A 12,277-nucleotide genomic window follows, 5' to 3' on the forward strand; every position below is an offset into this window, starting at 1 on the left:
ATTTTGGTACAAGGTCACATTTTGCATCTTATATTGAGTGCCTGCGGCTTTGGTGTGAGAGATCACACACGCAGGGCCGGGCAACAGAATTCAGCTTGCAGGCGGCCATGGCAAGCCATAGTCTTTCGGCTTCTGCAACCTTCATAACAGCAGCCCTCTCCTTTCCCATATCAAGCAAACCCCATTGAGTTGGCCATTTACTGCTGCAGTTTTCCTGTTAATGTGCAGCAGCAGAAACCAAACTAACCCCCCACCCACCCAGTTCTCTGGGATGATCGCTTTACCCCTGCCCCCACCAGTGATCCTTGCTAGCCAAATGCGAACTCAGCGTCAATGCCCTCCTCCCCCTCCCACCGTGTGGCTAACTGCGGGGAGGATTTCTTTTCAGCCACAGGCAAACAGCCCAGTAGGAACGGCCACCTCTCAATGTCCCCTTAATTAAATTCCCCTATTTCAACCAGGTTACCATGAACGATATCACTCTCCTGAGGATAACACAGAGAGATAAAGAACGGATGTTGCTTGAATGCCAGCAAACACCGGGACCATACGCTGCCAGGCTTTGTCATGTAATGATACCAGATTACTTGCTACTAGCATGGCATGGTAAAGTGTCCTACCATGGAGGACGGAATAAGGCTGCTCTCCCCAGAAACCTTCTGCAAAGACTTTTAGAGTACCTCCAGGAGAGCTTAATGGAGATGTCCCTGGAAGATTTCTGCTCCATCCCCAGACACGTAAACATACTTTTCAAGTAGCAGTACTGGCTACGAATGCATCCCAAGTCCTCAGGGCTACTTAATCATTAAAAAACGCTTGTTTTTATAACATGTATTATATTTTAAAAGGTACACTCACCAGAGGTCCCTTCTCTGGCTTCATTGGGTTGGGAGGGTATTTCAGTCAGGGTGAGAAAAAGATCCTGGCTGTCGGGGAAAATGGTGTGCTGTGTGCTCTCCCCAAGCTCGTCCTCCTCCTCATCTTCCCCGTCTGCAAAATCCTCAGCCATGGCGGAGAGTATCCCATCCTCGGAGTCCATGGACAGGGGTGGGGTAGTGGTGGCGGCCCCCCCTAGAATTGCGTGCAGCTCAGCGTAGAAGCGGCATGTCTGGAGCTCTGTCCTGGAGCGTCCGTTTGATTCTTTGGTTTTCTGGTACGCTTGACTGAGCTCCTTAAGTTTCACGCGGCACTATGTTACGTTCCTGATGTAGCCTCTGTCCCTCATGGCCTCTGAGATTTTTTGAAATGTTTTGGCATTTCGTCATTTCGAACGTAGTTCTGATAGCACGGATTCCTCTCCCCATACAGCGATCAGATCCAGTACCTCCCGTTCGGTCCATGCTGGAGCTCTTTTTCGATTCTGGGACTGCACGGTCACCTGTGCTGATGCGCTCGCCTGGCCAAACAGGAAATGAGATTCAAAAGTTCTCGGTGCTTTTCCTGTACAGTTGGCCAGTGCATCCGAGTTCAGAGTGCTGTCCAGACATAGTGCTGTCCAATACCTTTGCATTGCTTCCACACTAACCCTAATTCGAAACAGCAATGTCGATTTCAGCACTAATCCCCTCGTTCGGGAGGAGTACAGAAATCGGTTTTAAGAGCCCTTTATGTTGAAAAAATGGCTTCGTTGTGTGGATAGGTGCAGGGTTAATTCGGATTTAATGCTGCTAAATCTGACATAAACTCGTAGTGTAGACCAGGCCTAAGTAGAAAAGACAGAGGGTGGGAGAAAGGAAGTATTGTTATCCTCATTTTAGAGATGGGGAACTGGAATCAAGTTTTCAATTGGAAGACTAATGTTTTCATTTTATTATTTTATTTAATAAAGTGTGTAATACTGTTTAATACAGTTTTAATGCTATGCAAAACTGTTTTTTTAAAAAGGGGGTGGGGAGGCTAAATATCACCCAAGTGTCACAAATCTTTTTCTTCTCTTTAAGAAGATGACTTCTGGAGACTTCTGGATTTCCCACTTGTAGTGAGAAGTCTGTGGGCACTTATTTTGGTCAAGGCAGTGGGAAATGTGCTTTGGTTTTTTTTTAAATGTAAAAATGATTATTACATCTCTGATGAGTATTTGCTTTATTTTAATCATAAAAATGTGCTGTGAAGCTAGAAGTAGGGAAGTTAGTGCTGAAAGTGTTTGAAATATTTATCATCATGTGAGCTGCCTTAGACTGCTCAATTAGGTGTTGTATTCATTAGCCTCAGTGAACTCTTATCTGTTCATACCTGGACTCTGGACCTTATAAAATGGCTGTTGATGATTTCCTGCTCTATTCATTCCCTCTGAAGCACCTGGCATTGGCCACTGTTGGAAGACAGGATACTGGGATAGATGGACCTTTGGTTTGACCCAGTATGGCCATTCTTATGATCTCCCTCAGCAGGCCAAGCAGATATCTGGGGTGACTCTACATGCCCCCCACGCATTGCCTATGGGGTTAATAAGTTACAGATTGTTGTAATAGGCCATAAATAGAGTATCTTTATTAAAACCGTGATTTTTAGTGTCTAGCAAGGTTATGAATTTAAAAGTATTGTGCAGGTTTCTTTTGAGGATGGGGACTGGTAGGTCAGATCTAGCGTGATAGCTCTTGAAAGTTTGTCTCTCAAGTTAGTCCAATAAAAGGTATTACCTTGTCCACCGTATCTCTCTTACTTAAAATGTGGGATTCTGCCCTTGCTAAACTTCAGAATGGTCTTCAGGGGTAGTTCTAAGTAAAACACATTGCAGTAATACAACATGTAGCCTATTGTGAGGACTGTATCAGAAAGGAAAGGGAGCAACCCAATCTCTTGGTCAGCCAAAGACAAAGAAATACTTTAGTTGCCACTGATACCTAAGAATCTAGACACATTCAGAAGTTTAATAACACTGGTATTGCAAAACACTTTCACAAACATTTGTCATAAACCCTCAATAAAAGGAGAATGCACAACTCTGGCTAGCTCCTCCAGTTCCTTCTACTAGTTAGCATCACATAAGGATTAAATTTAAGATACATGCCTAGATGAAAGCTACGTATATTGGATAACACACTCAGAAAGAGGAGACTATTAACTCTAGGCTTTCTTGAAGAGTCATAGAGCTGACTATCAATTTATTAATATTTTTGGTTGTGGCCAGAATCACCTCAGTATTTCCCTATAAAGGCGTGGGAAATTTCTGCATGCCCTCTTGTGGCCAGGTGTGGCACTGCAGGGGAGCCACACCTTATTTTCCTCAGTTAGGCATCATGAGAATCATTTTAGCAGAGCTGGGAAGGGAGAACCCAGTACATAACAATACAATAGCATGTCTTCTTTAATAAGGTTTCAGGACAGGAGCAATTACAACAAACAGCATGTAATGTTCTCACCTCAGGACCCTGGTTCAAAGCTTTCAAACTTAGTCATCAAAGTGTCTGAATCTGGTTAGACTAATCTCCTGGATGCTGGGAGAAAGAACCCTCTCCCTTGTTCAGATTCCTGTTTAAATAGCTCATCCTGAGGTTGGACAGGCCTCATTGGTTACATGCTAGACTGTCCTGGCTATAGGATCCAGCTTGTCCCTTAAAGAGATAGTATACTCCTAGGGAAGCTTATTGAACAGAAGAGGTGATAAGATGTGATGATTCTCAGGGCACCCAGGACTGTGAGTCACCTTGTTACCCTTCTCTCCAGTGTGAGGGAATCTTACTTGTGCTTACCTGGGTGTCAGCTCCCTGATACCACCAGCTTGTTAGCCATCCAAGCACTCTCCTTTGGACTCTGTCACCACTTACTTTGCCTTGCAGGTTAATAATAGGGGCATCCCTGGTGAAACATTCCCCTGTCATGTCCACTTTTATCCACTGAACACTGACAGTAATACCCAGTCCTCTGTCCCCAAAATAACAATATGCACACCAGTTTGTACTATTCAACCCAGGATCAGCACCTTGCTTCATATCAAAGCTCTTAGGTATATTTATAGTGAAAAGAAGGATACGTTTATTACCAAAAATTCAAGATTAAAGTGATAGCGAGTAAGGGTATTAGAAACAAATGGTTAGATATAAAACAAAATTGCAAAATGCTTTCTAGAGACTAAACTTAACCTCCTGACTAAAGTAGTTTTATCTAACCTAAAGTCGTCTTCAGCTTTTCAGACAAACCTGGCTTAGATCCCATTTTCATAAATATAAACACACTGCCTGTTTACTTCCTAGGTATAGGTTGCAGGGGTGTCTTGTTTGCCTCACAGATATACCCCCAAATCTTACTGTGTTTGTACACAGGCAGGATAACCACTGGTGGTTTGTTTTTCCTGTGTGCTGCTTCCTTGTTGACTTCACATCTCTTACTAACTTCTGACTTTGTATGTAAATGGATATCATTGTTTGATCTTACAATGCTTAATTTACATTTTGACAGAGAGATGTACATTTCTGACATCCTGTTTGGAGAAAAACCTGTTTTGTACCCTGTCTTGATATAGACTTCAATATCATTTATTTAGTATATAAACATAATTCCTTACATAGTGTTTATGCGTACATTTCACAATGATATTAATGAGTAGTGTAATCCTGGCTTTGATGATGTACGTACCAGAATCAAGATATTCCTGTAACCCCCTTGCCAGGTGGCATTAAGGGGTTCTTGGATCACAGTGGGACACTATGAGGCCCTGTGTCTGAGGATAAATAGTGGTTCTGAAAAACAGCATGGTTTTTCTAAAACAACCATATCTGCCCTTACCAGGTGTCACAGGAAAGTGAACACCACCTCAACAGTCAGTGGTGTTAGGGGATGATCACTAAATTAAATAACATGGACAAATAACATATTAAAAGGAGATCTACAACCAAAAATAACTGTGGTTTCCTTGTCAGACTGACAAAAATCTATAGGTATCCAGAATTGGCCAGTCACTCTTTTGTTCATAACTTTCCTCAAGAATAGGATGTTGGTGACAGGATCAAGATTGTAGCGTCAAGCAGTGATGACTTGAACATACCCTCAAACTGTGGTTTGTAGGTCTATTTGGCATCTTTCGTTCCTTAAGAGGCATTAATAATCCCCAATGATAATAGGCCTGGGGTTCTTTCTGTTGACAGTTTACCAGCCATGAAATGGAAGTGGGTTCGTTTAACAAGTAATTGAATAGATTTATCTAGAATGTGTGGGAGACTGGGTGAAACTTTATTCTGAAAAGACTACATATGTTCCCCCTCCTGTCTGGACGCTACACCTACAGCAAGAGACAGATTGCTCTCAGTCTGAATGATCGTAACAGTAAAGTAATTAGTAAAACCTTCACAGAGATAGCTGGCTCTGCTACTGAGTGAAGAGTGTAAGAGACAAGCAAATAAATGATTTATTCAGTGTTGTATGTTTGTGAAGGTGCAACAGAGGAAACCATATGTTTTCCTTAAGTTATTTTTGTTTGGGCCATCAAATTTAATTATATATTTGGTTCAACTTTCTAAGTTAGAAGCCATAAACAAAACATGGCATGGGGGGTGGGGGGGAAGGAAGGAACATGTTTCTGTATTAATAATGTGAATTAAACACAAACATAGTTTTATGCTTTTATTACCTGCAATGGCAAGAACTAAAAGATGTAGTGTATCACATTCAAAGAGATTAACTGTCTCCACACATTTTGGCTTCATTAACCACTTACAGGAGGCTAATTTTTTAAAGTAGGGAATATGAGAAAAGGTAGGAAGTTCTGCGGGAGACATTTGCTCCATTGTTTCATTTTAGTAGATGATACTATTACTGAGCTTTAATAATGTTGTACTGAATTATTAGAACCATACAGCTTGACAAAAATTTTGTTGCATCTTTAGCTGTAAATCAGTGCAAAGAAAAAATACTTGTTAGAGTACATGATAGAAATGAAAAATAAAAAGGTTAAAAACGACATTGTGTTACAAGACCTTCATGCTGACAAAAATAGAAATGGAAGAACAAATACATTCCTTATTTCTCACAAATTAAAGTGAGACTGTAACATTATTTTAATGTTATTTTTTCTCCTATTGCACGTCGAAAGATTTATTTGAAATTATAGAAGTTTCTTTCAAAAAAGATAATAAACTTTAATCATGACTACTGTATGCAAGTTAATGGCAAGAGTGTGGTTACTTTTACTATAAATTAGGGTATTTTAAAAATAAATGGTACGGGGAAGCTGGGGTCTGTGTTTGAAGAGACTATGAAATGAAAAAAGGCAAAACTTTCCCTGGGGATGGTTGGTTTCTGTGACTGTAATAACTTGCAGTGATTTTGTAACCTGCCAGATCAAATGTCCCAGAGCTGGGACAGTTCTTTCAGATCACATTATAGTTAAACCAGGCCTTCTCTTGAATTTGTATTTATGCTCAGGGTAGATGCGTGGAGGAATACTGGTAAAGGTATACTGAAATCTAATCCATTCTAGATGCAGAAGACATTGTTACACTACATTTTGCTGTATTGACACTTCAAATAATAATGATAATGCTGTACAAAATCAGTTGTACAGAAATCACATTGGGTAAATGTTTTAATAACAACAACACTTAGTAGGTCATTAGTAGCTGAAGATATTTTTTATTCTGTTAATTTTTCAGAAGAAATAAATAAAACTCAACATTAATTCAATTAATCAAATGTATAATGGGTTGAAGAAATAATCTTTATCTAGTAGAGTAGTAATTTGGAATAAAATATCCTAATAGAGGATAAATATAGAACCTTAAGGAAACTTAAATTGATTTTTCCCCACATTTTTTATTTTAAAATAATTGTGATTGAATGTAGTGCTAGTAAAAGGGACTGGATTTACAGCACTGTAGTTTCTTTATCCACAGAACATGTATAGCACATACAGTGGTTAGTGAAAGTTTTCTCCATATTGACAAGGTAGAGCAGGGAAGTGAGTCTCAGGCTAAATGAGAGAGGGTAAGGGAAAGTGGCACTATTACTGAATAGGATAAAGTAAAATATAATCTATGTGTCATAATTATTTGCATAATTATGAAGAAACATAATGCACATATTAGCAATTAAATAATTCTATAATTGTATTAGTGTCAAGTAGTGGGCATTTGACCAATTTCTAAATATGTAGATTATTTGATTACAGGCTACTAATTGTCATATCTGTACAGGGAAAACAGCCAGGAAGACATACTGAACTGCTGATATTTAAATCAGAATTAAGGTCTCCAGGAAAACAGACACATTGTTCTTTAAGTAACATATAATAGTCCTGATTTTCTAAATAAGAGTCCATATTCTTTGCTCTCACACTTTAACACAAACATTTGTGGGTTAGGGGGCGGGAGCCTGGAAGGGAAGCCACGTCTTTCTCCCCACCAAAATATAAGTGGCTATGTTGTACATAAGATGTAGCTGGATAAAGAAGAGATGCTGAAATATTTTTAACCTAAGAAACATTTATTCACTATGTCAGTTCTTTCCTCCATTCCTCTGTGCTAGTGCTAAAGTCTGAAAAAATAGGAAGCCTGCTGCTTTTGTATGTTTATTCTTTTTTCTCTTTTACTGTTGTTAATATTTTATTTCATTCTTGGAGATCAAACATTGACAGTCATTATATCCCTAGGACTTTATTCTCTGTGTAAAATGGATCTTTTTTTCGCATTTATTTCAAAGCAAAGATTGTTAAACAAAATTTCATAAAAGTAATAGAATTCAAGCCCTTAACTTCAGTGGGGAATCCCAGAACGCATAAATTGGCACTCTCATTGAGCCTATTTGCTTCATTAAACATTTGTAGCATGCTTTCCTCTTCTGTCCTGCCACAGAGAAAATAAAGGACAATCATCATTATTGTTTCATCCACCAGGCAGCAAAAGATGCAAAAGATTTGTGAATCCAGCCTTTATATATAGGCTCCATCTGTCCCATGTCTTTTCCTTCCAGTTCGTTAGCCTCCTTGTATCTAGAAGCACATTTCTGTTTTCTTTCTTTCCTTCTTCCTTTAGTTCTCATTCCTGTTTTGTTTTCTAGGGATAAGAAAGAAAAAACAAACATGGGGGGCGGGGCGGGGGGAAGAGGCTCACAAAAGGAGGACAAGGAAATAGATAACCAAGTATTCCCATGATCCTGGGGAAGAAAAGACAGGTGGAGAGAGTGTGTTGAAGACAGAGCAGAGAGTTATCCAACTAGGTATTTATTTGTTTATTTTTATGGTCCCATTGCCCTGATATCAGAGGTCAATACTGGAGTCCTCCACCTTTCACCAGGGTTCTTGAGGGAATGGGGCAATGCCTGAATGATTTCTCATTGTTGCCAATCTTGCCTTTCTCCTGGGTATTTGAGTGGTATGCTATCTCCTAACTGCAGTGAAAGAAGAAATCCTGGGAAGACTAGCTCAGCTGGAATCTGGTGACATCAAACGCCTTGGCAAAATTGTCTGGCTCACCTTGACTGTATCTGCTAAGTTCACTTGGTTCAGCTGTTGAAACCCAACACCCTGTTTAGCTGTGTCTTCACTGAGTATTATAATGGAAGCTTGAAGGTACAACTTTCTCCCTTTCCCCCAGTTACTGAAAGAGCTGAGAAAAATTGGCCGAGACAGTGGTGGTGATATTGCTTGCTCTTGGGTGGACTCACCACTCATGTTTTTCTGGCTTGATGAGCATGATGATTAATCTCTCTATATGTATCCCAAAATACGAGATTGTCTTCCCTACAGCTTTGTTCTCTTCAGTTACCCAGTCACCTCAGGTAACTGTATTGAAGTTTATGGAATAGAGTTCCATAGAATGGGGTTTCTTGCTGAGATTGCTAAGTGCCTGGTGAATGGCATAAAATTCTCCACATTTTGTGTTTCACATCTTGGACAATATGAAGACATTTATTAGATAGTATAATTCAAGAATTAGATAGTATAATTCATTTTCTGATTCCTTCAGAATGTTTTTGACTTCCTCATAACAGTTTCCAAGGATTTGCACCTTTGCTGTATTCTTCGTCTTAGGTCTTGGGATATTGCTTTCCACCTCTACATTGGCTTTTCTGCTTTCAGTTATTTCAGAGGCCTTTACTTTGCTGTAATACGCTCCCCGGTAACTCTCTCTGTTACTTCACAATGGAAGCTTAATAGGAGCTGTCTTTCAAAGTAGCTTTTTTAGTTGTAATCACATCTGCTAGGCCAGATAATGAATGGAGTTCTCTTATTATTACTCCCATCTTCAGTTTTACACGTGAGGAAGGTGTTTTTTTGCTGTCTGCTGGACTTCATCCTGAAATTGAACATGGAGTTATGGCAACCAACTCATTGTCCTTCCCATTCTTTGCTCTTACCCAAGACAGAAAACTGCATTTGTTGGATGTGAAATCTATTATGTAGTGACATTTATGCCATTTGCAGGAATTTAGAAACCTTAAGTCTTTGTGTGTGTTTTGAGAGCTATCAAACAGAAAAGACTGCGACAAAAGCTGCAATTGCCAGGTATGTTAGAGTAAAATTACACAAGTATAAGTTGTAATTCCCAGAGGGTTTTGTGGACAATACCAAAGGAGCAGTGGAGGGAAAAGAAGATTAAGTAAAACTAAAATATGGATACACAATATAAGACCTGTGATGGTGTGTCAGAACATTGTTGTAACCAGGGAATCCCACTGAGTTCAGTGTAGACCATTGCAACATGCTGCTAAAAACTCTGATTACAAAATGCTATTAAACTTGTATCTGTGTGCATAGACTTACTTTATACAAAACAGTATACAGTAATCCCTTTTAAAAGTATAATATATGGATGCAGATCGTGACAAAATATGTCACTAAATTGGAACACCAAATGTGACATAAGTAAATGTTAATGCCCAAGGGCAGTTCTGAGAACTGTGCAACTGTGTTGCATACATATGTCCTTCATTTTTTTTCTTTGCACAGGAGGTGATTCAGAAAGATTGATTACTTCATGGAAAGCGTGGTGGCAAATTGTTCCAATGATGGCTCAGAAAGAAAAAACAAAATGCAGAAATATAATTTTATTACATAATGTATGGCTGTGCATTCATTGGTTTGCAGTTACGGTGTATAGCATATTCTGAACTGCTGGCTGTCATGCGTATGAAGCTTTCAAACCTGTTGCTTCATTTAGAATTATAAACCTGAGGAATTTTTTTTTGTATGAAAATCTTTGAATAATTAACATGACTGGATTATTCAAGATGACAGGGTGAACACAGGTTTCAGAGTAACAGCCGTGTTAGTTGTATTTGCAAAAAGAAAAGGAGTACTTGTGGCACCTTAGAGACTAATTTGTTAGTCTCTAAGGTGCCACAAGTACTCCTTTTCTTTTTAGGGTGAACACAAACTCCTTTCAGGAAACACATTTAATATCTGTGCAAAATAATATTTTTGTACACAATACACAGATTATCCTAATTAGTAAGCCTAACTTTATTCTCACATATCTGTAAAGCTTTCTACAGGGACAGGATCTAGCCTCCATGATGATCACAAGCTCTTTGCATGAAATTTTGTATCTATAATTATTTTAATATTATGAAACTTGAAAAAAATGTTCACTTTTTTACAGCTAATGATTTTACATGAATTGCATGCTGGTATCTAGTGGGGACTCTGTGGGAGGATGAACACGGAGGAGGTGGAGCTACTGAGTGACTCCAAGTATAGAAACTATGTAGCAGCGGTTGACAAAGCACTGAAGAACTTTGAATACTCCAGTGAATGGGCAGATTTGATATCAGCACTTGGAAAGTTAAACAAGGTATGACAGTAGCACACTTCAGAAGAGGCAGCAGATGTATGGGAGAATAACATAACATAAAAAGATAAGGGTTTAACAGTCTAAAACCTAAACTATTATTAAACTGTTGGAAAAATAGCTTAGCAGGTTAACCTCCACATAAGTTAAATTGCTCAATGAACAGAAATTTCGGAGGCGCTAACAAGCTCTTTGATGATGGACACCGCTTTTTCTTATTTTTTTCCGGACTCCTGCTTGTTTCTTCTTTCTTCCTTCCTGAGATCACCCCTGTAGTTCCCCCACCACCTCCACAATTCCTCTAATTATAAAGAGGAAGCTATAGTACACTAGGGAGGGATCTTTCTGTCCATACCCCAGATATGCTTGCCTTTATGCTGACCTCTCTCATGCTTCCAACCAGACAAGATGGTCCCTCGCTCCACACAGTAGTCCCATTTGGTTCTCTGCCTGTTATTCTTCCACACATACTTGTCCCCTTCCATCTTGGCTGTACTGATCAAGTCTGGAAGGAATTTACAAAGTATGTGTTTGTTAAACCAATTGTGTAACAATTCATCCCAAATAAAACAGCTAAAGACATAATCCTTGCCAAACCCAACAGATTGAAACAAATTTGAAGTCTCTAGTACAAGCATTTTTGGTGCACTCATGAACCAAAAAATGTTAGGAAAAACCCAGTTCAGTTTCTGAATCATAATATTTCCAAAAGACTTTTCCAATTTGCTCCAAATTTTAACTACAAAATCACAAATTTTACCATGGGCTAAGATCAGGTATATGAAATTCCATGGCAAGGGGTAGGATAGTGCAGCTAGAAATTGGGTTTATAATGGGAAGATAGGTTCAGTCCAATTAGTAGTTCATTTTCAGTAGGCTCTACATATAATTTAAATCCCTTGAAATAATTTAGTATGGGGTATGAAATATTTTGTAATTTTCAACTGATTTATATATATAAAGCTTACAGCAAAAGATGTAATTTTTGTTGCTTACTCTGAGGGTAATCTGGGACCAGAAAACTGGATAAGAAATTTTTATCCATATTTCTAATGGTTTTCAGTGGAAACTATTACTATGATCAATGAGAAAGAGAAAGCACACTGAAAATCCTTCATTCCCTTTCTCTTTTGTTAAACGTGGTGTAGCTTTGTTTATATTTAATCCCAACACTTCTAAACTTTTTAGCAGAATTAATAATTTACTCTAATTTACATTATTGGACCAACCCTATATTTGTCATGCCCAGAACTACCAGTAAGAGTTATGGATGAGGCCAGGATACAGGACTGGACTCTGAACATTGTTACTGCTTTGTCAATTCGTCAGCAAGATAAAAATATGTAATAACTCAGTGTACTTCTGTGGCACTGCACAAACATAGGCCCGGATCCTGCAAGAAGCTCCATGTGGGCAGCCCCTTGTGTGCTCCCATGGAGCCTCATTGAACACTGTTGGGTTCCATGTGTGCCCACAAGTCAGCCCCTGTGGAACTCCATAAAGGGCTGGAGCCTCAAACTAACTGGTCTGAAGCACTTTTATTTTGCTCATTATGT

The 12,277-nt window shown here is 39.0% G+C and overlaps 1 protein-coding gene across 4 annotated transcripts in view; it reads left to right on the forward strand.

Moving 5' to 3' along the window:
* Nucleotides 1–12,277, forward strand: part of DOP1A (DOP1 leucine zipper like protein A) — a 123,104-nt gene that overhangs the window by 35,972 nt on the left and 74,855 nt on the right. For all 4 annotated transcript variants that reach the window (XM_077812749.1, XM_077812748.1, XM_077812751.1 and 1 more), the window contains exon 2: nucleotides 10,533–10,724. In XM_077812749.1, the coding sequence (XP_077668875.1) occupies nucleotides 10,587–10,724 (138 nt within the window). In that variant the 5' untranslated portion in view covers nucleotides 10,533–10,586. The remainder of the gene's footprint in view (nucleotides 1–10,532; nucleotides 10,725–12,277) is intronic.

Source organism: Eretmochelys imbricata, chromosome 3 (genome assembly GCF_965152235.1).
Source record: "Eretmochelys imbricata isolate rEreImb1 chromosome 3, rEreImb1.hap1, whole genome shotgun sequence".
Classification (NCBI taxonomy): Eukaryota; Metazoa; Chordata; order Testudines; family Cheloniidae; genus Eretmochelys; species Eretmochelys imbricata.